General features: G+C 38.6%; 2 protein-coding genes across 3 annotated transcripts in view; one reads left to right on the top strand and one right to left on the bottom strand.

The window, feature by feature from the left end:
- LOC101736087 (neutral amino acid transporter 9) overlaps positions 1-10,331 on the top strand; it is a 28,770-nt gene extending 18,439 nt beyond the window's left edge. The window contains exons 5-13 of one of the 2 annotated variants that reach the window (XM_062675009.1): positions 293-450; positions 1,177-1,338; positions 2,085-2,291; positions 2,968-3,164; positions 3,714-3,818; positions 4,817-4,885; positions 6,288-6,451; positions 6,946-7,113; positions 7,440-10,331. In XM_062675009.1, the coding sequence (XP_062530993.1) occupies positions 293-450; positions 1,177-1,338; positions 2,085-2,291; positions 2,968-3,164; positions 3,714-3,818; positions 4,817-4,885; positions 6,288-6,451; positions 6,946-7,113; positions 7,440-7,476 (1,267 nt within the window). In that variant the 3' untranslated portion in view covers positions 7,477-10,331. Of the gene's footprint in view, positions 1-292; positions 451-1,176; positions 1,339-2,084; positions 2,292-2,967; positions 3,165-3,713; positions 3,819-4,816; positions 4,886-6,287; positions 6,452-6,945; positions 7,114-7,373 lie in introns of both variants that reach the window. The other variant, XM_038020890.2, reaches the window with a different exon arrangement.
- LOC101743212 (phosphoglucomutase) lies at positions 10,203-22,665 on the bottom strand. Its single transcript, XM_004923910.4, has 10 exons — positions 22,270-22,665; positions 21,499-21,580; positions 19,433-19,632; positions 18,410-18,566; positions 16,405-16,593; positions 15,175-15,375; positions 14,227-14,434; positions 13,083-13,266; positions 12,098-12,177; positions 10,203-11,535 (listed from the first exon to the last, which is right to left on the bottom strand). The coding sequence occupies exons 1-10, from the start codon at positions 22,507-22,509 to the stop codon at positions 11,397-11,399; spliced, it is 1,680 nt and encodes a 559-aa protein (XP_004923967.2). The 5' UTR covers positions 22,510-22,665; the 3' UTR covers positions 10,203-11,396.
- Between the last annotated feature and the right edge of the window lie 5,205 nt (positions 22,666-27,870).

Below are 27,870 nucleotides of genomic sequence, written 5' to 3'. Positions count from 1 at the left end.
ACGTGTGAATTGCACACATTTTGTTTTTATTTATTTATTTATGTACACACAAAAAAGAAGACATAGTACAGAGTAATAGGAAGATTATGTACAAAGGCACTACTTATTTCTTTAAGAAATCTCTTCCAGCAGACCTGCGAGAGGATTATGAGAATAATAATTAAAAGTGATTATATTTTCTTCCAAGTTTTAAACTTTAAATGGCTCTCTTGTAAAGTTGCAAGAACGTCCCTTAAACCCAAATAACCTTTCACCTATCGAAGTGTTTTCAATGTAGGTATATATTTTTCAGTTTTTCAATATGGAACACGATAATGGGGTCGTCGCTACTGACCATGGCGTGGGGCGTCGAGCGGGCTGGTCTCCCGGCCGCTCTGGTCCTGGTCGCAGTAATGGCGGCCTTGTGTCTTTACACCGCCTACATATTGATCTCAGTAAACGCTTATCACGGTGAGATATTTGTTTTAATTCTTCTTTAGTTTAGCTAAAATTGTTTAATTTTTTGAATGCCCGAGCAGGCATACTAGCATACGGCCCACCTGATGGTGAGTGGTTATCGTCGCCCATGGACGTCAGCAATGCCAGAGGCAGAACCAAGCCGCTGCCTACCGCTTGCTTATGCTGGGTATTCGATCTTACTTTTTTTTTTTATTGCCTTTGTAGCCAGACGAGCATACGGCCCACCTGATGGTGAGTGGTTACCGTCGCCCATGGACTTCAGCAACGCCAGGGGCTGAGCCAAGCCGCTGCCTACCGCTAAAACATCTTAACACATTGACACACTTAACTTACTTAACACATTGTGTTCCAGTAACCACTTAGCACCAGGTTTTTTTTATTGCTTAGATTGGTGGACGAGCTCACAGCCCACCTGATGTTAAGCAGCTACTGGAACCCATAGATATCTACAACTCAAATGCGCCACCCACCTTGAGATATAAGTTCTAAGGTCTCAGTACAGTTACAACGGCTGCCCCACCCTTCAAACCGAAACGCATTACTGCTTCACGGCAGAAATAGGCAGGGCGGTGGTACCTACCCGTGCGTACTCACAAGACGTCCTACCACCAGTGTACTGTGTGGGCTGTGAGCTCGTCCACCCATTTCAACAATAAATGAACATGGAGGATCCACTATTTAGCCGCCTATCGCAAACAAATATCTGCGTTCCTGTAGGTAGCGACACGTGCTCGGTGCAGGCGCTGTGCCGGCTGCTGCTGGGCGGCTGGGCGGAGGCGCTGGCGCACGTGTTCAGCGTGCTGGTACTCCTCGGAGCGAACATCGTATACTGGATACTCATCACCAACTTCTTTTACTTCACCGTTAATTATTTTATAGGTAGGAGCCTATTGTTGTTGGTAAATTCGTATTTCTCTAGTCCAATTCCGTTTCCAAATTATAATTTGCGTAATTACTGGTCGTAGGGTCTCTTGTGAGTCCGCACCGCCCAGCTTATTTCGGCCGTGAAGCAGTAATGCGTTTCGGTTTGAAGGATAGGGCAACCGTTGTAACTATTCAGGTACTGACTTTACGGCACGAAGGTAAAGTATTAATTATAATGTCCTTCTCAAGCCAATATGTACGGTTAGCGGCAGAAATCGGCGAGACAGCGGTATCTGTCCTCCTTCTTCTTCTTTTTCCCCACCTTATCCTACAAGGTCGGGTCGGAACAGCGAAATTTTCTATTTCATCCTCTCTCTCTCTCATATCGTCATTCACACACCCCATTCTTGTCTTCTTCGGTCGACCTCTTCCCCCTCTACCTCGCACTACCATTTCCATACATCTCCTAGTCAACAACTCTCTGACAACTCTCTGGGTCGTAAGTGAGTTTCGGTGACTTTTTTTATTTTTATAGCTTATATGGTTGTTGGACGAGCTCACAGCCCACCTGGTGTTAAGTGGTAACTGAAGCCCATAGACATCTACAACTTAAATGCACCACCCACCTTGAGGTATGAGTTCTAAGGTCTCAGTACAGTTACTATTGCTGCCGCGCCCTTCAAACCGAAACGCATTACTGCTTCACGACAGAAATAGGCAGGCAGTGTCTGGCAACATCTAAATAACTTTAACCCTTGCAGATCTAAGTGTGTCGAACGCAACCGAATACAACACGACCCTGCTATGTCCGAATCAAATAGTTAACGAGTCGTTAATGATTCCGAGCCCCGCGGAGGAGTCTCGGTACTGGGGGCTCCACACGACGGCGCCTCTATACACGGCCCTCATTGTCTTCCCGCTCTTAAACTTCAGAAACGTTTCGTTCTTCACTAAATTCAATTCTTTAGGTAAGTTTGAAGGTGTCATTAAAAAAAAACTTGTATTCGAAACATGGCAACCCTTTGTTACTCGCCGGAAGTGACGAGAAACGTCAAAGTTTCCTTAAACCTTAAACCTTAAAGAGGAACAGTTAAACTTGCATTATTTATGCACAGCGCGTTATATGGATACCACATTCCCGACTCTGTGGACAGAATGGAAAGCAGTCGACGTCGCCCAAAACACGTCATCTCGGATCCTCCCGATCCATTAACGGTGCTTTTAGGTACCTCAAGCACCGGTCATCGTTCTCGACGATTCATCGGTCGCTCATCGTCGAACCCGTCGCTTGCAACGAAGGGCTCGGCGAGTAAATTAACCCACAGACACAGCCCACTGAGTTTCTCGCCGGATCTTCTCAGTGGGTCGCGTTTCCGATCCGGTGGTAGATTCTGCGAAGCACTGGTCTTGCTAGGGTTCGTGCTAGCAACGTCGTCAGGTATGAGCCCCGCGAGCTCACCTACTAGTTGAGGTTACGCTGCAATAGCCTCTCAAGGCTATCAGCTTAGGTAGGAAAAAAAAGGGGTATTGCGGTGAATAGACCTACAACGCGCTTTCCTATAACGCGGAACCAATCCGTCGTGTGCCCATCGATACTGCAGTATATTGAATCACTGGCTAGTACATTCATGACGTCTCCCACAGGAACCCTATCGGTGTTCTACCTCTTGATCTTCGTAACGGTCAAAGGCTACGCGTGGGGCATCAACATGGGCGCGCTGTGGTCAGAGACCCACGCCGCCAGGAACGCGGCCGTTCTGAGCGGCATGCTGGCCCTATCTTTCTACATCCACAACATCATTATAGAGATCATGAGTAATAACGCAAGGCAAGACAAAAATGTGAGTATCCAAGTAGCATTTTTTTTATTGCTTGTAGCCCATAGATATCTACAACGTAAATGCGCCACACACCTTGAGATATGAGTTCTAAGGTCTCAGTATAGTTACAACGGCTGCCCCACCCTTCAAACCGAAACGCATTACTGCTTCACGGCAGATATAGGCAGCGCGATACCTACCAGTGCGGACTCACAAGAGGTCCTACCACCAGTAACTTAGAACTTAGAACGTACCTACATCGTAACTAACTCTCCGTCTGATCCATTAAGGCTTAGTATTGAATATACACTTTTGCATACTGCAATGCAAATACTCGTATAGTATTTGTAAGCTGCATAAGCACATATTTGGTACGCAGCGGTTTGGCTCTGTCCCTTTTGCTGACGTCTGTGAACGACGGTAACCACTCAGCATCAGGTGGGCCGTATGCTCGTTTTCGAATTCGAAACAATTCGAAGTACCTATTGCAATAAAACGGCAATTTCATACTTTAACCCCTATTATCATATTGAAAAATGTATTTTTCATTTGACATGAGATGATTGACAGGGCAGGGATCTAACCATAGCCTTCGTGCTGGTCACGATCACGTACACGATGGTTGGCGCCGTCTTCTACGTCTGCTTCCCGCTCGCCAAGTCCTGCATTGAAGACGTAAGTGATTTCGATAAAATGAGATGTTTTAAAAGAAAATACTCGTACTCCAGTACTCGAAGCATTCAGAAAAAGTTAACAGGAACTAGCGCATGAACCTCCATCTTCCAATCGAGTGACATCTTGTTCTCACAACAATATTATCTTTTATAAAACATTAAAATACAAATTAGAACTACAACGCGAACTTACAATCGATTACGATGTTGAAGTATCTGTTGAAGTGTCAGGGCATAGTTGCTAGTAGAACAGACGGCTGCCGGGGAAAAGCTCGGGTAAAGCCTATGTCAAGCAGACATCTGTCAATTAAAAGAAAGATAATATCCAACACATAATAATTGTAACTCAAATAACTGGTAATCTGAGCATTACTATAGGCAAACAATAAAAAAAGGATAAATTCATAGTAAAAATACTTTTTTGAAACTATCTCTCAAAGTGGCAATATGTTAAATGTGGCTGTATGGCTTGAATTCCTTAGTTCGGCCCCGGCCGTAATCGCACCGACGTCATGGTAAAACTTAAAACTGAGTATCATAGGCACTGTATACAAAACTTCGTCTCTATGCCTGACCTTTGACCTTTATTTTATCTGAAAGCTAATCGTGGAGGTCATATTTACCATAACATTGGAGTGCCATCGAATGGAGTGAATCAACAGGAATAAAATTATTTTAGGAAAAGACATGGTCGTAATTTAGCTTCCAAGATTTGACCCAAACAAATTTACACATGTACATGGGTGTTTTTCACAAAAAATTACCCTAGCAAAATCGGAATGTTATGGGCCATTCCGATTTTGCTAGGGTCATTTTCAACACTTCAAACATTTTTATTTTATTTTTTTATATGGCACATGTAGATGTGAAATGTTATATGATTAATGCAGACATTATAAAATCAAGTTAAATTGAAAAACACCAAGTGCATTTTGAAATTATTAAATTATTTTATCGCTTTTTCGTTTACCTTTTTCTAAATTCCGTGTTCGTTTTCAGAACATTCTGAACAACTTCGAGCGTCACGACGTAATGACCGCCGTGGCCAGAGTTCTGTTGCTCTTCCAGGTAAGTTCACACTTAAATAACACATCAGATGGTCGGGCGAGCTCATGGTTCACCTGGTCTTAAGCTACCGCAACCCAGACGTAGCGTAGCGTAGTGTGGACTTTCTGTTTCTCCGCTTTGAAACTCACAGCTGCTCTTACTCAATTGGCAACACTGAGTATATATGTATATCTGTATTTCATTTACAAATCGACTGTTAGTCTATGGACCAGTGTGCTTAGTGCGAGTTTTCAATCATTCTCGATAGCGTAAAAGTTAGCTCGTATTTGTATGGAATGGGATCGTTTGCGTACGTTTGCCGCTAGGGACGCTGTTCCTTTTTTTTTTTTTTTCCTACCTAAGCTGGTAGCCTGGAGCGGCTATTCCATCGTAACCGTGGCTAGTAGGTGAGCTCACGGGGCTCAAACCTGACGACGATGCTAACACGAAACCTAGCAAGAGCCGTACTTCGCAGAATCTACCACCGGATCGGAAACGCGACCCACTGCGAAGATCCGGCGAGAAACTCAGTGGGCTGTGTCTGAGAGTTAATTTACTCGCCGAGCCCTTCGTCGCAAGCGACGGGTTCGACGAGAACGGTGACCGGTGCCTGAGGTACCTAAAAGCACCGTTAGTGGATCGGGAGGATCCGAGATGACGTGGGCGCTGTTCCAACTGCATGTTTAAACAACATTGGGCTAACTTTTACGCTATCGAGAACGTTAAAAAACTCTCACTAAACACACTGAGAACTAGCAAATTTCTAACGCGTGTTCATTAGTTACTTTTATTTATAATTCGAATAACAAAATAAAACGTAGATGAAAGCATGTGGAACTCAATAAAAACGATATTGTATAATAATAGATTAAGATGAGTTTCTCGCCGGATCCTTATTCTGTTGGCAGATTCAGCGGAATATTGCTCTAGCTAGGGCTAATGTTTTAATTTTTTTTATTGCTTATGCTATGGGTGGACGAGCTCACAAACCACCAGGTATTAAGTGGCTACTGGAGCCCATAGACATATACAACGTAAGTGCGCCACCCACCTTGAGATATAAGTTCTGAGGTCTCAGTATAGTTACAACGGCTGCCCCGCTCTTCAAACCGAAACGCATTACTGCTTCACGGCAGAAATAGGCAAGGTACCTACCCGTGCGGACTCACAAGAGGTCCTATACCACCAGCAATTACGCAAATTATAATTTTGCGGGTTTGATTTTTATTACACGATTACCTTCACCGTGGAAGTCAATCGTGAACATTTGTTGAGTACGTATTTCATTAGATAGTACCCGCCTGCGGGATTCGAAAACCGTTGCATCGCTAGATACGAATGCACCGGACGTCTTATCATTTAGGCCACGACGACATCTTGCGGCGAATAGTTAGGGAGAGAACAATGCTGATTGCGTCGACAGGTCGTGACGGTGTACCCGCTGGTGGCGTACATGCTGCGTACGGAGGCGGCCATCTTGTTGTCGTTGCGAGACACGCCCGCCCTTATGTTGCTCGTCAACGTGTGCATAGTTGTCATGTGCATATTGTTCGCGTGCTTCTGCCCTAATATAGGGACAATTATAAGGTAAGCGTTTTGATTAAATCGTTTTAAAAATCGTAATACCTTGATGGAAGTAATGAGGATTATGATCACATATTTGCATATTTTTTTATTTTTTTAAGAAAACCGCTTTGGTATTTTTGTTTATTTTGGCTTTGATTGTTGGTAGGACGTTTTGTGTCAGTCACCGTCCGACAAGGGAACTAACCGTCAAAAGTTCGACGAGGGAACTAACCCATAGACACACCTCACTAATTTTCTCGCCGGATCTTCTCAGTAAGTCGCAATTTCGATCCGGCGGTAGATTCAACGAAGCATTATTAGGGTTAGTATCAGCAAACCCTCTCAGGTTGAGCCCCGTCAGCTCACCTACTAGCTAAAGCTGGAATAGCTCGCCACCAGCGCAACACGTAAATGTCAGTCGGTCGTAATGCGTGAATTACTGTGAATCCTAGTCGCCCCTCTGTCCCGCGGGGCGTTGGGGGCGGAGGGCGCGTGACATAGAACGCGTGACGTAGGTACACGGGCGCGCTGAGCGGGCTGGTGCACGTGTTCGCGCTGCCGGCCGCGCTGCACGTGCGCTCGCTGCACCTGCGCGGGGAGCTCGCGCACTGGATGACGTTACTCTACTGTCTCCTCGTGCTCGCCGGGGCCGCCAACCTGCTAATGCAATTCTTCATTACCGAGTGACTGTTTTATTAAGTTCCAATAAAACATATCGACGCTTGAAAGGCAAACGTGACTAAGCGACAATGCGTGAACTTTACAGTAGACTAATTTAAATTTGAAATACCTGAAAAAAAATCTATTTTAACGAATCTAGACGTAGGATTGAAATGATTTTAATAGACCTAGAAATAAAATTTTTTTGCGCATCGAATATGATTATTGCCTATCATTTATGTATAAAGCAGTTATTGTCGCTTAGTCACGTTTGCCTTTCAAGCGTCGATATGAGAACATATCGCACATACGGTGCAATAACGTCACTTAAGCAAATGTAACTTTTCAGGAGTAACGTTGGAAAATTCAACATCCTATTCATATAGAAATAAAATTATAATATTTAAACTACAACTTTAAACTTCATCAGTAAAAACAAACATCTCTCTCATCTCACTAATAACTATAAAAAAATGTGTATTTTTCCATACTCAGATCAGTGCTAACACAAATTGCATAAGTGACTTTATAGCACAGTATGTGCGATATGTGTATATACACCAAAGATAATATGGTACCTATAGATAATAAAAACCTAGTTTTAATTTTTACACATTACACAAAGTATGAATGTTAAGTTTGATTTTTGTTTTCAAAGTAATAACTTTTTGAAGTGAAAACTTCTTTAGAATCGTTGTGATTTCAAACCGGATGCAACGGAAAAAACGACAGGTAAGAGACAGAAATATACATACTATTTAATACAGCGCCATCTGTGAGATTTTTTAATACTAACGTGTGTATGAAAGCTCTTGTAGTGAATTTTAATTTAGGATTATTCGTGAAATTAAAATATCAATTCACAGAGGGCGCTACCTTACAATTATTTACTAATGACAAAATTTTACATATACTTAAGACGTTTAGGATAATTGTATTTTAATTTTAGAAGGTTTCACTTCTACCACGTGTGAATTGCACACATGTATTTTTTTTTCTTATCTTTGACGATAATTACATTGTTCACTAACACATTATTGTACTTCCTACACATATAATACTGTTATCACTTCACTAGATAATATAAAACAAAGTCGCTTTCTCTGTCTCTATATCCCTATGTATGCTTAAATCTTTAAAAGTACGCAACGGATTTTGATGCGGTTTTGTTTAATAGATAGAGTGATTGAAGAGGGAGTTTTATATGTATAATAACATCCATTAAATAGTGGAGAAATCAATAATAAATTACAGTTTCCGAAGCGAAGCGAGGGCGGGTCGCTAGTATATAGGTACATAAAGGATGTTATTGTGTATAATATCACAGGTTAACATGTTCACTGCGGTGCGAGGCCATAATGAGCAATGAGTACTTTATATTGCGTGCGTTAATAAAAGTACTTATTCCGTAAAACCATGTCGTTCTAATCCGAGACTATGTTAGGAATGTTTTGACCTCACAACACTGAAACAATGCTTTTGAGCTTTTTTATTGCTTAGATCGGTGGACGAGCTCACAGCCCACCTGGTGTTTAGTGGTTACCGGAGCTCAGACATCTATAACGTAAATGCACCACCCACCTTGACATATAAGTTCTAAGGTCTCAGTATAGTTAAAACGGCTGCCCCACCCTTCAAACTGAAACGCATTACTGCTTCACGGCAGAAATAGGCAGGGCGGTGGTACCTACCCGTGCGGACTCACAAGAGGTCCTATCACCAGGAATTACGCAAATTATAATTTTGCGGGTTTGATTTTTATTACACGATGTTATTCCTTCACCGTGGAAGTCAATCGTGAACATTTGTTAAGTACGTTGTTTCAAAGCTGATGAATGTAGATTGCGTAGTATAGCACACCAAAGTCGGTCACCACCAAAAATTCACGGAGTTACTTCTGGGGTTCTGATCCAAGAGTGGAGGAGACTTGTAACGCGGAATACTTATCCGATGCGAATCCTCAAGTCATAACTTTTTTTTGCCCTTGTGGGCAGACGAGCATACGGCCCACCTGATGGTGAGTGGTTACCGTCGCCCATGCACCTCAGCAATGCCAGGGGCAGAGCCAGGCCACTGCCTACCGCTTAATACTCTCCACAAGCCTCGTTTGAAGAAGGACACGTCATAGCGCTCAGGAAACACCGTTGAAGGGAGCTCGTTCCATAGCCGGATGGTACGTGGCAAAAAAGACCTCTGGAAACGCACTGTCGATGAACGCAGCGGTTCCAGATAATATGGATGAACTCTGCTCCGATGGCGGGAGGTGCGATGATAAAAAGGAGATGAGGCATCATCTCGAACAACAGTTGTGTAGAACACCGAAGTCGGCCAGCACCAAAAGTTCACGGAGTTACTTCTTTTCCTTTCCGTTCTACTTCAGTTCCAGGAGTGGAGGAGACTCTTGTAACGCGGAATACTTATCCGATGCGAATCCTCATGTCTTATACATCCTGTCCTATATAAAAAGTCCGTAACATATTATTATATTTTTCTAAACTTCCTTTAAATGTTTTTATATAAAATAATAAATAATGAGATTGATTCTAGCTATCATCTTTCCAAATTTTCATTTAAATGTAGTCGTATTTCCGCGCGTTCTAAACAGACCTTACACATGTCCGCGGCTCGAACGAAATACGCTTCTAACTCTTTTGTCCGTAGATCTTGTAGATTGTATGATACTAAGTTCTCTAATGCTGACATCTTTTGCTTGTCACTTGTAGCATATAGAAAAGCTATTTTAAAATGTTTATAAGGTGATTTAGTCCGATGATTATTCTCTTATAGTTTAAGTTGATGTACAAAATAATATGTGGGTATTGTGTTGCTTTTGTTTTTTTGTAACTTTATATATATGTGATTTTGATTGTGGAAACATATTTGGTTATTGTTTTAGCTGTTTTTTTTAAATATTATATGTTTGTATTGTACTGTTTGTTTCCCAAATAAATAAATAAATAATAAAATTTGGTGCTACAATGATTCAATTTTTTTATTAGTAGCTAGGTGTTCAATGTCCTAAAGCACACCTAGATACTAACTACGCTACTAAAATAATTCGAATAATCTAGTCATAATTAATATTATTGGACATGTAAATAAAACGTTTGTGTTTTTATATTATATGTATATTTGTTTATTTTAAAATATTATTTAAAAAAAAAGAGCTGCATCGCCTTTGGCTTTTATTGTATAAAAATATTTTTTGTTTTGTGATTAAAAAATAACACACAATAGAAAATTGCTTTTATTTCAATACCTATAGAAAATAAAATAAAAATTCGATAAAACTGATCTTAGGATAAAACTAAAATGCAACATGCAACATGTTTTTTTTTTTTATTTAATGAAATGAAATATTTAAATAATTAAAAAATTTAGCCTTTTTGAGATCAGTTTATCGAATTTTCAAAACCATACAATGAACCGTAAAATTAATTTAAATAAGTATCGAGCTGTTTTTTTTTACACTTCAGCATCAATTTAAATATGTTTATTTATTTATTTAAAACATCAAATTAATATTGCAATCTTTGTCATCATCAACAGGCCGACAGACGTCTCCTGCTGAACATAAGCCTCCCCCCCCGAGGCTCCCCACAATAAAATTTATCTTATCTCCATTAGAGCTAATTTCACTAGTGATTAGTCACCCGATGTCACGTAGTAATCTGTAATCTATATAATATTATTATTACCTGAAGCAAATGGACATTTTGGCGGGAACACGAGTAGTGAAGTTGTGCGATTTGTTTTATTTTGTCTGTTTATTGTTTCTTCAGGCTTAAATGTGTAATAACGGTGGTTTATTAACTGTTTAGTATCTGTGAAAGTGCAAAAATGTGGGATAATAAAACAAAGCCGCTGAACGTAACTTCTCGGGATCCTCCAAAAAGTTCACTGGAAAAGTCTCAGTAAATGACCACCATTTTACTGAGATTATATTATATTTTATATTTCATCCCATATCATCTCATTTCATTTCATTTAACCCCATATTATCATTTTTTCATAAAAATAAGAATATAAATTAAAATAAGACATGACTTAAAGGTCTTAGTTACCAGGTCATAAAATCCCTAAAAAAATAATCTATACTTAGTGTAGTTTTGGCGAAATCTGTTAATATAGAAGTATGATAATCTTTGACAATAGAACCACAATAATGTTAATTAATTATAGTCGAAGTTTGACTACTGGAGGACCATTAGTTCTGTTAAATAAGACTAAATACATAAACTACTTTCTTTAAAATTCAATATTGTGTGTAAAGTTTTAGTTCGTGTTAAGTTTTCTCGTTGTAACTTTAAGTGATGACTGTGGGCTCGTCCCGACCCGTGTATTGCTTCAAGCGGGATATGTCCAGGGCGATGCTGACGAGCGGCCCCAGCGCGTCAGCAGCGGCGCCCCCCACGCTCACCGCCTCGTACGAGTCCACGTAGACTCTGTAACGTCCACCGCGGACTTGCTTACATATTTATATCGCACCTTTAGAATTATAGAGACCGAAACCAAAAAAAAAAACAATCGACCTTGTGTTAAGTGGTTACTGGAGCCCATAGACATCTACGACGCAAATGCGCCACCCACCTTGAGATATCAATTCTAAGGTCTCAGTATAGTTACAACGGCTGCCCCGCCTTTCAAACCGAAACGCATTACTGCTTCACGGCAGAAATAGGCAGGGAGGTGGTACCTACCCGCGCGGACTCAAAAGAGGGCCTACCACCAGTTACTGGAGCCCATAGACATCTACAACGTAAATGTCGCCACCCACCTTGAGATATGAGGTCCTAATTCTCAGTATAGTTACAACGGCTGCTCCGTCCTTCAAACCAAGAGGCATTACTGCTTCACGGCAGAAATAAGCGGGGTGGTGGAACCTACCCGTGCGGACTCACAAGGGTAAGGGCCTACCACCAGTAAACAATTACCGTCGCCCATGGCAACGCTAGAAGCGCAGCCAAACCGCCCACAAACAAAAGTAACTTGATGTAGTATTCTCACCTGACGGTAGCGCCGGAACTGCCCGTGCCGCTGAGACGGAACACTATGCGGGATCCGTCCTCGAATATTATCCGCAGGCCCTGCAGCCAGACAACTCATTGAGTTTGCGGTGTCGGCTCACGGCGGATCCAAGCCACCAGCTCTCACCAGTGCGTTAAGTGCGAGGTTTTGTAAACTTCTCGATCGGGTAAAAGTTAACTTGTACGGACGCTGTTCCAACTTCATACAAATTTTGAGATTAGTTTTTCGAGAAGTTAAAAAAAAAGATGCGCGTGCAAGAAGTGAAACTTCTTTAGCGATGTGTGCGGTATGTGGCGGTTTTCTTCATTTTTCACTTTTAAATCAAATTCATCTTGTAATAGGGAATGCTGTATTTAAGAGAAACGACCTAGCTCGCATTGACCACTCCCTCTCCACGGTCGAGTGATTTGTGAGACGCTCTATTTTCTCACTCTCGCTCGTCCTAAATTGTATCTATTCTCTCTAGCCGTAACGAATCTGTCGCGAGTTAAATTATACTCTCAACGCGCCTAAAGAAGTTTCACTTCAAAAACTAGTACTAAGCACACAGTTGTGAAGGCCGCTAAAAGTACATACTGCCACAGATCTTCCTTGAACTGCCGACAGCAAATTTCAACACATTCAAACGAAATATAACGTATCGATGACGGACAAACAAACATACGTTTTATTCATTAATAAAAAAAATAAAAACTGTCTGAGCAGTCTCTTGCTAGGACCAGTGTTAGCAACACCGGTTTGAGTCCCGCGAGCTCACCTACATGTTAGGGCGAAGCTGAAATAGCCTCTCAAGGCTATCAGCATAGGTAGAAAAAAAAAAGTTCTATAGTAAACAGCTGCCCCGTCAACCGCCTAACTGCTTCACGGCAGAAATAGGCGGGGTCGTGGTGCCTACCCGTGTGGGCTACATTTCATGACCAAGTCAGTGGTCCCAGTGCCCCTGTGCCCCCCCAAGCGCACGCACCTGTCTCTTGGCCACGCTCTGATCGATGGGGTCCACGTAGGAGAAGTTGTCGGCTAGCTTGACGACGTACTCCTTACCGCCGGCGGAGTGCGCCGAGCCCACGAACCCGGGCGAGGTCATGGTGCGCTCAAGGACGCTCATCATCTCCTCGCAGGACTCCGAGGAACAGTTCTCGTAGTCGTACCTGACGCAACGAGTACAACATGGTCCGGGTGCGCAACTCTTGTCGTTGTTAAAATTTGGAAGAATCGGTAAACAACAACTTATATCTACTGCTGCCATTATCGACGGTGACCACCATCAGACCGGTCGATGCTCATCTTATATCCAAACACATATCTTTAAATAGTACTCCACATTGTTATGTCGCAGCTAATACCAGTCAATTACCTTCCTACTTCCAAGGACCCTGATGAAACCCAATTAGAATTTGAATGAAGCCTCAAGCTAGCAAAATGTAGATTAGCAATACCTGTCAGCGATGTGTTTAACTTCGTTAACGTAAATGGGTGGAAGAGCTCAAGGCCGACCTTGTTTTAAGTGGTAACTGGAGCCCATAGACATCCACAACGTAAATGCCGCCACCCACCTCGAGACATGAGTTGTAAGGTCTCAGTTTTAACAGTACAACGGCTGCGCCACCCTTCAAACCAAAACGCATTACTGATTCACGGCAGAAATAGGCAGGGCGGTGATACCTACTCGTGCGGACTCACAAGACATCTTACCACCAGTAAAAAGTAAGTTTACAGAGCAAATCGACTAAATGTCTGGAAATTTATCTTCTTCAAAATTTACCTATGGACAAATTCTAGAACGTGGGATAGTTGGCCAAGGCCCAGCTGTGTGAACATGCATGACCACAAATGAGTCAATACAAAGCGCAAACCCACTGAGTTTCTCGCCGGATCTTCTCAGTGGGTCGCGTTTCCGATCCGGTGGTAGATTCTGCGAAGCACTGCTCTTGCTAGGGGCAGTGTTAGCAATGTCGTCTCAGGTTTGAGCCCCGCGAGCTCACCTACTAATTAAGATTACGCTGATATAGTCTCTCAAGGCTTGAGAGCCTTGAGAGACTATATCAGCTTACGATGACTACTCGGCACCCGTAGGAACCTGCAAGTCTGGTCGTGCCTTCGGACGGTACCTCGTGAAGTAGTTCCTCCCGAACTGTTTCCAGTGCGCCTGCAGCATCTCCTGCACGGACCGGCCGGAGTGCGCCAGGAGGGAGAGCCAGGCCAGCGCCGCCCACAGCCCGTCCTTCTCCCGCACGTGGTCGGACCCGGTACCGAAGCTCTCCTCTCCGCACAGCGACAGCTGGCCCGCGTCCATCAGGTTGCCAAAGTATTTCCAACCTAATACGTGTTACATCTTAAAGTCTATTTTAGTCGACTCCATTTTAATCTATTTATAAAGCGCCAGACATGCTTTTCATAGAAAATATGAAAAGACCAAATATCTACTAACGAGACATCATAAGCTGATCAAAATAAATAAATAATAGTTTTAAAAAACTAAAAAACACGCTTTATATAAAATTCAACTAATAAATAGAAAACAAAACAAAACAAAAATGAAAATAGTGTAAAAAAAATTATATTTTATTGTAAAAAAAGCGTGGGATGTGAAAATGCGAAAGATATTATTGAAGTAATAATTCTTCTATTCATATCTGTCAGAAAAATATTTATAACTAATAACACCATGCACTTACACATGCATTATTTTGGCACTTTTGGTATAAATTAATAATCAAAATGACTTCTTGATCAATTTATTTCCTTGGAGATTTAAAATAATAGTCGATTTTTCTATTTTCTGTAATTAAAGAAATTTAAGCAGTTTTTTTTTCGGGTGTAATATAATTATGAGTCACGCTCAGTCAAAATTTATATTGTTAGAAAAAAAAAAAGTTTTTGGAATATATGACATATATGGCATGAAGTTTCCGCAATAAATTAGTTATTTTAATTTTGAAAAATAAAATATATTTAAACTATACGTTTAGGTAAAATTCCAGTATTGGTGCGGATTTTTTTTTCCGGTGCCCAGGAGCGGCATTAAGTTTATAGATCCGGCCCTGGTCGTCACTCACCGGTGGGCACCTCGAAGAGGGGCAGGGCGCGCGCGGCCGCCACCCGATCCACGGCGGCGGCGGTGGGCATGCTGCGCGCCAGCCCCCGCACGCCCCCTCGCGCGAAGTACGGTATGCACTCCAGATTGTCGGCCAGCACCGCCAGGGAGTCCGACGGCGTCACGAAGAACGCGTCCCGCCCTAGTATCATGTTGCGGTCCCCTGGCAACGGCACGAGCGATGCACATTGTTTTAATTTAGAAGTAATTGCATTTTTTTTTATCATCACACCTCCCGCCATCGGATCGGAGTTCATCCATATTATCTGGAACCGCTGCGTTCACCGACAGTGCGTTTCCAGAGGTCTTTATTGCCACGTACCCCCTGGCTATGGAATGAGTTCCCCTCCACGGTGTTTCCCGAGCGCTACGACATGTCCTTCTTCAAAAGAGGCTTGTGGAGAGTATTAAGCGGTAAGCAGCGGCTTGGCTCTTCCCCTGGCATTGCTGAAGTCCATGGGCGACGGTAACTACTCACCATCAAGTGGGCCGTATGATCGTCTGCCTAAAAGGGCATTAAAAAAAATTGTGAAAATTGTGTTAAAGGCTGAAGATACTAGAAGCCCACCTATACGGCTCAACTGAACTCTTGTCCAATAGCCCGTATAAAAACGTAGCCAAGGTAATGAGATTGTACAGTATACCGAAACGAGAATTAAGTTAGTGATAATGAGAGATTGAAGTCTCATAATATATTGAATTGAGGAGCTTATCACAATATTTTCTTTTAATAGTAGCATAGATAAACAAACGACCTCGTGTCTGTCAGTTTTTGTGACACATTAGCCGAAAATTTTCAGTTTTAATGGAAGTAAGTCTTAATGAGAAGTTTAACTGGTGGTAGTAAGTTTGACTGATGGTAGGACCTCTTCTGAGTCCTCATGGGTAGGTACCACAACCCTGCCTATTTCTGCCGTGAAGCAGTAATGCGTTTCGGTTTGAAGGGTGAGGCAGCCGTTGAACTATACTAAAACCTTAGAACTTATCTCAAGGTGGGTGGCGCATTTACGTTGTAGATGTCTATGGGCTCCAGTAACCACTTAACACCAGGTGGGCTGAGAGCTCTTCCACCCATCTAAGCAATAAAAAAAAAAGTGGCAACCATTACCGTTGCGTGAACTAGACACAATTAAATAATATTATTCGTGTACTGTTACAATACGACATTATATCTCGAGTTCCCAACGCATACCGTCTCCGTCGAAAGCGGCCCCGAAATCATAGTCCCCTTCTTTGACAGCCTCGACCAAATCCGCGGCGTACGTCAAGTTCGGATCCGGATGAGCCCCGCCGAAGTCTTCCAGGGGCACGATACGTCGCACGTTCTTCTCGGAACAACCTAGCTCCTCTAAGAATATCCGCTTCACGTAGGGTCCGGTTACTGGGGAAGAGTTTCAAAAGTCATCCCAATTGACTAGTCACTGGGGAGCTTATTGTACGCTCGTATCCGTCAGGCAAGTTTAATGCGCAACTCTGACAGAGACGCCGCATACATGCAGAAATAACTCGTACATGGGAAATACCAAACCATAGCCCACTGAGTTTCTCGCCGGATCTTCTCAGTGGGTCGCGTTACCGATCCGGTGGTAGATTCTGCCAAGCACTGCTCTTGCCAGGGCCACTGTTAGCACCACTCCGGTTTGAGCCCCGCGAGCTCAACTACACGTTAGGATGAAGCTGAAATAGCCTCTCAAGACTATCAGCACAGGTAGGAAAAAAAAACCAAACCATTATTGAAGTGAAACTTCTAATGAGACTTCCAACAAGGTTGCGTTAAACGTTTAACGCTATCTGCGCAATCTGATTTAATGATGAAACATGAAGAAAACCACAATACTACACATCGATAAAGAAATTTCACTTCATTCCCGCGCACCAAGTTGCACGCGCACCGTTTACGCATTTACAGTTAGACAAACAGATGATAAAATGGACCTTCACTGTTGTTTTTTGTTTATTCCTCTCTCTCTGTCTTTCTGTCAGTTTATAGGATGCTATAAGTCCGCGTGGGTGGAGACCACAAACGTATTTTTGGAGCGAAGCAATCATGTCTAACGATTTAGAAATCTAGTTATCTAGGGGTTGAAACTCAAGTGGATCGAAAAAGCGTTCGCGAAATAATAAAAAAATATATACATACAACTTATTTTACGACACAGTCATGTGATAATATTACAGACCTAATGAGGTCAATAGCATGCGATAAAGTTTTCTTGAAGGAAACTTTGATAAAATTCAATATTTAATTTGTATAATTTCGATTAAATTTTTCGCACAAGGAATATTATATTCAAATTTTTGTTTTTAAATGGGAAATGTTTAAAAATACTTCTCAATACTATACTTACTTACTATACTTGAGACCTTAGAACTTATATCTCAAGGTGGGTGGCGCATTTACGTTGTGGATGTCTATGGGCTCCAGTAACCACTTAACATCAGGTGGGCTGTGAGCTCGTCCACCCATCTAAGCAATAAAAAAAAAAAAAAAAACAATAAACAAAAGCCATGTTTAATTGAGTCATAGGAATGTGCTTGTACAGTAGCCCAAAGGATAAGACGCCCGGTGCACTGGTATCAAGCGATACGATTATGCCTTTGTTGAAATTACACTAACAAGTACATACTTCCTAAGTATATCCTAAGGAAATAAATGACTATCACGTAATTACCATTTCGACTATAAATATACCCGTAATTACTCATGAGAAGGCGTACTTCTCATGAGTAATTATGGGTATACTTATGGCGAGCCCTCCCCACATATTTTTTTAAACTGTCATGAGATCCGCTTTGAATGGTCATAAATTCGTTCCACAACGCAGTTGAGACCTCATGTCTGGTAGATTGAGAGACAATTTATGTTCCCGATGTCAGTTAGGTTCAATGAATATTTTGACAGTAGATGGGTCGCAGGCTTGCCTACCCATTTAGCGAAACAAAAATAATGCGAATGGCGAAGCAGCATGCAAAAAGGCCTTGTCACAATTAAGTAACTGCCCAATTGATGGAATAACTTAAATACTCTTGGACCAAAACTAAATATGTTTGGGATGCCACAGACCTCACGCCTCAATTCCAGCTTTGCTTATAATGACTTTCTTTTTGTTCTGACACAAATCATACTCTGTCTTTCGCCCCAACAAACCCACTAAAATTTTCAATATATATTTCTGATTCGATTTTGCCTCACATACCTCCGTTCATAGCATCAATGAGCACGTTGAAGGGCTTCCTCTGCTCCGTTCCCTGGATCAAAGCCTTGATCTTCGGGAAATCGAAGATCTCCTTCATGTACGAAACATAATCTTCCACTGCATCTATGACTTCGACTGTAAACTGCCGCTGATCTACCTGAGAGATGGAGACCAAAATTCAGTACAATGCGTTCATCCACAATGCGTTTCCAGAGGTCTTATCTGCCCTGTGTCATCTGGCCTTAACATGAACTTCCTTCGCTCCACGGTATTTCTTGACATGTTTCTGTTAAATAAAGGTTTTCAGAGAGTACTCAGAAGTAGACAACGGCTTGGCTATCTCCCTCGCGGTCTGATGTCGATGGGCGACTGAAATCACTCACCAATAAGTGAGCTCTATGCTAGTCGGCTTATAAAAACAAATAAATATTAGTTTAAAAAAAATAACAAAATACACTTCTATAAAAAATCCGACTAAAAAATTGAAAATAAATTTTAATAAATTTGAATTAAAAATATTGTAAGAAAAAATGTTTTTATTGTAAAAAAGCGTGGGGTGCCTTTCAGGATATTATCAAAATAACCCTTCTACTCATATCTGTTCATAAAATATTTATAACTACTGATACCATGCACCCCACGCTTTTTTACTAAAATCATTTTTTTACACTATTTTTAATTTAAATTTATTAAAAAAAACTAATTTTTAATTGGATTTTCTATAAAAGCGTATTTTGCTAGTTTTTTTAAATTATTATTTATTTTTCAATTTTTAGTTGAATTAAAATTTTTTCAATTATTATTTTTTATATTAAATTGACATCGGTCCTTATTAAGTATACCAAATTTTGAGTTAATCCGACGTTTTGAAGGGGTCTCAAAAACATGTTGAATGATTCCGTTACATACATACGTCTGAAGCTAATAAAAGCGTATTAAAATAAAGGTTTCTATCATACTACCACCAACGTATGACCAGCGTAACCCGGTATCTCTAACAAAAAGTCATAAAAGTCTACATACCTGAAAAGTATGTACGTCGATTTTGTCAATGGCGCAGTTTAAATCTGGAACAATCTTGTACTGCTTTATCGAGGTGGTGAGTTTGTAGATGGCATCGGTGGTAGCATCGGAAGCTGGGCCTCCGTTACTGCAGTTGAACTTTATGCCAAAGTCTTCGTCCACACCGCCCGGATTGTGGGACGCCGTGAGAACTATACCACCTGTTAACGAGGTCTTTTTTTTGACTACTTTTTATAATGGAACGAGCCCATGAATACCATAATGTAGATGCACCCTGAGATGATCTGCTGGTGGTAAGGCGTCTTGTGGGGCCACACGGGTAGATACCACCATCCTGCCTATTCCTGCCGTAAGCGATTTATGCATTTCAGTTAGTAGGGGCAGTCATTGTACTGTCAAACTGAGACCTAGAATCATGACTCAATATTGAGAATGGCGGTATTTTTGATGTCTATCGATTCCGGTAACTCCTCAACACTAGGACCGTGAGTTCGTCCACTCATATAATCGATAAAATGAAAAGGTTCGTCTTTCAAAGCGGCAAGTATAAGGCAGATAAAGGCAGAACAGCGGTTCCATCTCATGCTCAGAGCACGACTTGCCCAATCCATGCAACTTATTTTTATTGCTTGCGTAGGTGAGACGAGCTCACGGCCCACCTGATGTTGAGTTCTTACCGGAGCCTATACACATCTACAACGTAAATGCCGCCACCCACCTTGAGATATGAGTTCTAAGGTCTCAGTACAGTTATAACGGCTACCCCACCCTTCAAACCGAAACGCATTGCTATTTCACGGCATAAATAGTCAGGGTGGTGGTACCTATCCGTGCGGACTCACAAGAGGTCCTACCACCAGTAACATTTGACATATCAACTATCTAACTTGCAAATACAAGAGCAAAATAAAATAATGTTTCTCAAACTGGTCTGGTCTGTTATTAAATTATTATTTTTTAAATGAGAACCTCCTCATTTTGAAGTTGGTAAAACATTTCATCAATTCAATCCCGTCTGCCAAAAAAGTTTCTGCTGTTAAAATCCAGTATTTTTTATATATTTTTAGAAGTAATAAATGACTATTCATTTTAAAGTAAATGACTATTCATGTTAAAATTCTGTATAAAGAGAGGGTTTATGAGAATCATAGACATACTGACATAACTAAGTAATAATATTTTTTGAAAATTAAAAAAACTTTCTAGATTTGTTTCGGCCAATGCATTTTCAGTATATTTTCTGACATACTAAATTTATTATAAAATATGTTTCATTCTATTATCAGCTCGGTGAAGGTCGATTTAGGTTCGGATTTTAGACTATGATAAATGTTTCCTTGATCAAGAGATTGTTGTTTTGCATTACATCAGTTTTTTTAAATATCAGATTCTGTTGAGTCATTATAATAAATGCCACCTCATCATTATGTCCACATTAATTTATTATCAGTGATATCATCGTGTTCAAGTTGTTTTTCAGGTTATAATTAAAGAAAACAACGAACAGTCATGTCGTCATTCAAGTCCAGAGTTTGGATGCACAGAAGTCGCTTTCAGAGTGGCCAAGCTTCACATCACTGGTCATTAAGGTTTTGCTCTGAGGTGGTCAAACTTCTTTGAGCCGGCATGATGTTGGATAGAACACTTCAACCTATGTCCAAGACATCAACAACATATCTTATGTCGAAGAAATTCATAAATGAAAAGTGATATGTTTTAACAACAGGAGAGGAGAAATCTGCCAAAAATATGGAATGGAAGTAGAAATCCTGATCTATGAGAGACCCTTGAAGATCATTTCTCAGTCTCTCTAGTCTTCATATATAAAAACAATTCTTATGAATTTATTAACAATATTAGGAAATAGGCTACAGACATCTCAGTCAAAATTTGTGACATACAAATTTTTTAGTTATTAGATGTAGAAAAAAGAAAAAAATTCGAAGATTTTAAGGAAAATTAAATAGTATAATAATATTATAAAATACTATTTCTTTATTATGGTATTATTTATTACTATTATTAAACTATATAAATAAATGTTAATATAGCAATAAATCACTTACCGAGAGTTTTATATTTTCTAATAATATAAGACACAGCAGGAGTTGATAGTATTCCATTTTGTCCTACTATCAATTTCGAAACCTATAACAATAAGAAATCTATAATGGGGAATTTTAGATGCCAAAGGATATAATGGATGGATTGATAAGAACCACCATCCTACCTATTTCTTTTTTGAAGCAGTTAGTTATCTTCATGTAGATTAGCAAATATTGTACAATAATATTGAGGGTTCATGAACAAACTTACGCCTCACACTATCAGACCTCATAGACCTCACAACCTGAATGCTGTCACCCACCGATCTTTTTTGAGAGTCATGAGATCTGAGCCCTGATTAGAATATATAAAACTGTGAAACTCAAACACTTCAACACTATTTTAAATTTTTAAGATACACAAATGATTTCTCAATAAAAATTTAATAATTTTTTAATTTTAATTAATTAATTTTAATTAATTTTTGGTAGGCAGCAGCCTGACTTTGCCCGTGGCATTGCTAAAGTCCATGGGCAACAGTAACCACTCACCATCAGGTGGGCTGTATGCTCATCTGCCTACAAGGGCAATAATTTTTTTTTCTTGGTGCAGAGTTTGTTTATTTCTATTTTATCCTGTATTATTTGCACAGGAGAAAATCCTTATTTATGTTAAACTTCTAATTTAATTACTTAAGTAATAATGTCAACAGTTTCAATTATTCTTGTGATTAATCAAGACGACCATACAATAATATATAAAATAAACACATTCACTATTTAATTCCTTACCCCATTCGCTGCACTGATCTTAATAATTTTATCAACAACCTCTTTCACGAGATACCTTCCGTCTCCTCCGACAACCAGCGTCGATCCTATCAAAGAGGTTTTATTCACGTCCAAAATGCATTGAATAAAATTCTCCGTGTAGTTTTCTTGAACGAAAACTTTAACTTTTTTACGCAATCCACTTGTGCCCGGCTTTTGGCCCTCATACGGTTTAGTGTCAACCGTTACACTGTTAGACATGATTCTAGTAATTAAGTAAGTATCAAGTAAAGGACACGAGTTATTTAAACGAATATCACGGCATAAATAAAGTTACATTATCATAATAACCAGGTGCTGCTATGATTAAAAACAGAATTGATAAAAACAGCTGAGACTTCACTTCAATGTCATTCAAGGTCGAAATCATAGACACTACACTTAATATATTCGAGATAGATGCGCAACTCTCATTTTTATTTTTGCTTTAGTTAAAGCCCGGTCCAGCAGGCGTCGCTACGGTCGATTATTAGTCTCCCTAGGTGGCTTTTTTAGTAATTTTAATATTTTTAATAACTCTCTTTATGAAAAAATCTTATCGTTTAGAATCGCTGAAATTCCCGGTAGTACTTATGAGATATTAAGGAATGTTTGATTGTGTTCAGCATTCTAATCGATAAGATCTTTTCATACAGAGAGAAAACAGTTTTTTAAAATAAAAAGCTGTAATTCTCTGTAAGCTATTTAATTTCCCTATATTACAAACAATTTTCTGTTAAAAGATTGTATGAACGTACAATTGTATAAAATTTCGAATAACAATAACTCCTCTAGAATAATCCTACTAGCGTACACATTAAATCGAAAGTTATCTAAAAGTTAATTAAGTCTAGATAATCAAATCATTCAATGTCACTTAAGTCATTTGTGCGAAATATAAACATGTCAGCTTTCCATTACAAACATAGTAGACAATTTGAATTAAATTTAATAAATTTGTTTCTTAACTATAGCAGTTCTTGCTTAAAGTTGATCGTGACAGATCATGACCTTGTATGAAAATATTACATCTATAAACACTACCTATGCTTCGTCATACAATAATTGTCATTTATACCAGCATTGTAGAGATAATACACACACTAAAGTGAATACTAAATTATTCTTAGCATTCTTATAAACATTTAGAAATTTAAGAAACGATTAACCCACAATCATATTCATAACATGTGACATTTTGTTCTGCACAAACGTTTTATTACATGATTTGAAAAACAAAAAAAAAAAAAAAAAAAATGTTTAAAAAATGTAATGATGATTTAAAGTACTCTTAAATATTGATAGTTTGTACTTAATGACGCTTATAGTAATCTTAGAGATGATTACATTAGTTATACTTTTATTCCCTATCTAAATTATTTCTATTCTGACGTTTCTGATGCTTTAGCTTTGGTAATACTAGATGAAACAAACAGCAGATTGAAAGAAAATCATCTTAAAGTTAATTACATTCATTACAAACCATTAGTTTACATTTTGTTACAAAAGAAACTGGTGTTCGTTACATGCAAATGAATTATAAACATACACATGCAAACATAAAATGTAAATTTATCTTTTAATCCAAATTAAATGTACACTAATATTACATCTAAATAATAGAAAGGGTTTCGAAATTTTTTATTGCACTCAACAGCAGACGAGCACGCAACCCGGCCCATGATAAGTGGTCACCAGTGCTTATAAACTTCAGCAGTGCCATAGGGGTTGCTGTCTATCACTTAAGTTTTAATAAATTATTAATATACTCAGTCACAAGCATATTGATTTCACATAATGAAAATGTAAGAAACATAATCATGTTTGGGCATTTTCATTTATATCTGCTCATACAGAAAACACAACAAATATATTCCACAGTTAATCTAAATAATTGCAAATAATGCTTTTAAAGACCGTTGACTTTTGATCATTAATTAAAATCATCTTCTCGTAGAATTTACAAAAGGTTATTTACAAAAATTTATATCAGTATTTTCATATATTACTAACTTACTAATTACAACTATTCAAACGTAATACTATAACTATAAGAACTAAACAACCTATTTTAAAACAAAATTGGCATCAATTTAGTTCTTATGAACTATTTCAATTATTAATTTATCAAATATAAACATATTTAAAAAAAATTAAGATCCCTTGAGAATTCACGTTCCTTGCTGAATCAGTTTCTCTTCTGAAATGGAGAAACAAAGTATCTTAAGTATGTAACAATTATTGAAAAAATACGACCATGAAAAATTTAGTGTTAATGTAATCTTACTTACAAATTAATATATTACATAACAAGTTCTGGTTCAAATATAATGCATCAATCTTTTCATGTTTCAGACATTTTAGTGCTCCTTATAATTTTTCCATAAAATTTTGTCATTATCAAACCTTTGTCTACAAAAATAAAAACATTATTTTATATTGGGTAGAAGGATGAACGTGGTCACAGGCCACTTGGTGTAACTTAGTTATCAAACACCAGGAAACAAAACGTGAATGCCATCATCTAACTTTGGATGTGAGATCAATTGTGCTGTATTTTATTTAAACAGGAAAGCATGACTGATTGATCATTCCAAAAAACTAGTTCGGGCCCACTTGACAATAAGCATATAATACGCTGAGTTGCAAAACATAAATACTTCCACCCACTCGAGACAATTTTATTATCTGAGGTGTGTGTGTGATAGTACGAGACTTAATACCGACTGTTTTGATCAAAACTTAACATATATGATAGCTAGGCAGCAGAAATAGGAAGGACCATTAGTTGGTGCTAATTCATTTAATTATATTATGAATAATAATTCTGTTAGCAAATAATATACCGGGAAAATAGTGTAAACTCACCGTTATCAAGGCATCCGAAATAGCATTTCATTTTCGATCTTCGAGGCATGCTGATTTTTAATAATAAACATTCTGTAAGAAATGAAAATAGTTACACAGGCTTACGAAACGCTAACGAAGAAAAAAGTATTGGAGCCAAGTTATGTCTAAAGAGAATTCAAAACAGAGTTTCTCAATGTCTAATCGTCTAATATTCTCATAAAGCTAAAAGTTGCTCAAAATTAATACTACAACGTAAAATAACTCACACCAAGACCAAAAAAAAACAACCGGTAAAATGGGGCGATTAGGGACAAATTCCAACTTTATGACCAATTTTAAGGTAGTTGTTGATGTATATAATGCTATATCAGGATCAAAATGATTGAGTCTTGGGGGCATCTTTGTTGTCCAATTTAAAACTATGCAACTAGCATTCCAGTTTAAGCAAAAAAAGCAAAAATAGGTGTAATCCCTATTTACCCGAAAATTGCGGTTAATTGGGACGAAATGAGAAATTAGCTAGGGTGGGCACTACTTGGTTTTAATTTATTTATTTATTTAGTTTCACCAACAAAGTGATCATCAATAAAAAAACATTGAAAAACTGACACTGAACAAATATTAAATATTTTATTATGTATTACTTAGACATTTTTGTCCAACTTGAGATTTCATTGTTCTTATTACATGTCTGTGCAAAAGTGACTTACTTATATTAAATTGCTTAGCTATTTCAACTAAAGACTTATTCCCAATTAGGCAATTTCCCAATTGCTGTTTTTAATATTAAGGGATAATATCTCTTATAAGGTTTTGCACTCTTTGATACGTACACGCGAGGCATATCTAAAAAAAGAAAACAAACGTAACTGATAATATAAATATTTACCAAACAATAAAATAACACATTGATAATTTTGAATAAAAGTTCTAGACAAAAACATCATGAATAAACTAGATTTTTACCAACAAATTTAAAAAATATTGTTATAACTACATAGACAACCCTAGAAACCTGTACCTATTTATACTTAGGTCGTTTCCATTTCACGTATTCTCATCCCAATTGACCCCTTTTTCGTTGTTATTTATACCTAAGACGTCCCCAATATCCCCAAAAACAACAGATTTTTACATGTATTTTTATTTAATCAAATACATTAAAACCAATAACAACTGAGACTTACCTTTAATATATATGCTGGTTCAAACACTAAATAACGTTTATAAATCATAGTCGTCTTCTATTATTATCAAATAAATAAAAGAGACCAAAGTTTCTAGCACTAAAACAATTACCACCACAGGAAGTTAATTTGAAACGCGATTTTTTATAAGTTAGCAGCTATTATCATGCATATTCAGAGTTGTTTTGTGAACTTTCAACATTCTACTATTAAACTACAAAAAATGGAAGATTTTGCAACGAATATAAAACTTATATTGAGCGTCGAAAGATTTTCCCGGTTTTTTCCCGATTCGCCTCTCAATCCCTAATCGCCCCATTTTACGGAATTTAAAAAATTAAATCGTTACGACATTTTGAAAACTTTTTTTTTTTTTTTGAGATTGTTTTACGGCCCTGGAATTTTGAAAACTTCAAAGCAGTGTTTCCACTTACGTTTTTTTTAACACATTTTACCCTAGTTTCTTTTGAATTTACCCTAAAATTTCCTAGACAACTTTCATAAATCCTTTATATAGAAAGCATAAATAAAATACAGAAAATAAACCACAGCATATTATTTAATGTAGGTATATATAATATAAACGCCCCCAGAAGATCATAGATCTATAGGATTAGAATTTTCAAGGAAGTCGACGCATTGCTTTTATATTCTTTTGCTGCACAACCTAACACTGTTCGGTTCTAAAATTGAGCAATTGTTTGCTGGCAAAGTTGGGAACTTTCTATGAAGCAAGCCGTTCAGGGTTTCATTAGAAAGCCTGTTTCTTTTGTCAGTTTTTAAATTTGAGAACACTGAATAATCTTTCCACCTCAGTCTTTGAAGAAGGAACTGCTAGCAAAAGTGAAATGACAATTACAAGGTTTTCGTAAATGAAATTACCATGATAATCTTTCATGGTACATGAAGTACCTGTATATTACAATACAAGTAAGTTCTGGTGACATCAACGAAAATAGGTAAATAAAAATTTGGCGGATTATACTTATTGGGATTCTGGGGAATCCCTAAGAAAAAGCAGTGGCTTAATCTATCATTTACTTTACTAGAGGGTTACTGTTGAATCAAACCTTTATAGTTTTTATACACAACTCTGTTTTATTCTTTTACTTGTCAACTCGACTTAATGTCATTCTCTCTCCATAAAATAAAATGTTCATTGTTTTACTTTAATTATCGTTTATTTTAAAATTCACAACAGTTACTAGTATAGGCTTTGCTTTTTACCCCGAAATATCCTAAATCCTGGTATTTTTTAAATTGTCTTTATCATCCAAAATATCAGCTATTTTTCCCTAAAAAAGGGAGAATTCCCTAAAAGTGGAAGCACTGCTTCAAAGTACGCTACATTTTTTATTGAGTCAAAACTCGTATCTGCCATCTAGTGAGTTTATTAGTTCATTAAGGCCAAAACGTTTCAAAAATGACCTCGCCGGTTCCTAAAGATGGCGCTAGTTGAATGTTCTTTTCCTTTGTATGGGAGTTGCACCCCCCTGGTCGAAATAATCAAATTATTTCGTTCAGAAATACAGTATGTTTTAAGTCT

Source organism: Bombyx mori, chromosome 3 (genome assembly GCF_030269925.1).
Source record: "Bombyx mori chromosome 3, ASM3026992v2".
NCBI classification, from domain to species: domain Eukaryota; kingdom Metazoa; phylum Arthropoda; class Insecta; order Lepidoptera; family Bombycidae; genus Bombyx; species Bombyx mori.
The sequence above is the reverse complement of the archived record's forward strand: the minus strand, read 5'-3'. Positions and strand labels throughout refer to the sequence as shown.

Bases quoted from the DNA above. Each gene is read 5' to 3' on its own strand.
- LOC101743212 (XM_004923910.4), bottom strand. From the start codon at position 22,509: ATGTCTAACAGTGTAACGGTTGACACTAAACCGTATGAGGGCCAAAAG. The intron at 18,567-19,432 runs GTATGTAGACTT...TCCATCTCTCAG, and splicing joins TCGACGTACATACTTTTCAG to GTAGATCAGCGGCAGTTTAC. The intron at 16,594-18,409 runs GTATGTGAGGCA...ACTCTTCCCCAG, and splicing joins CATTGATGCTATGAACGGAG to TAACCGGACCCTACGTGAAG.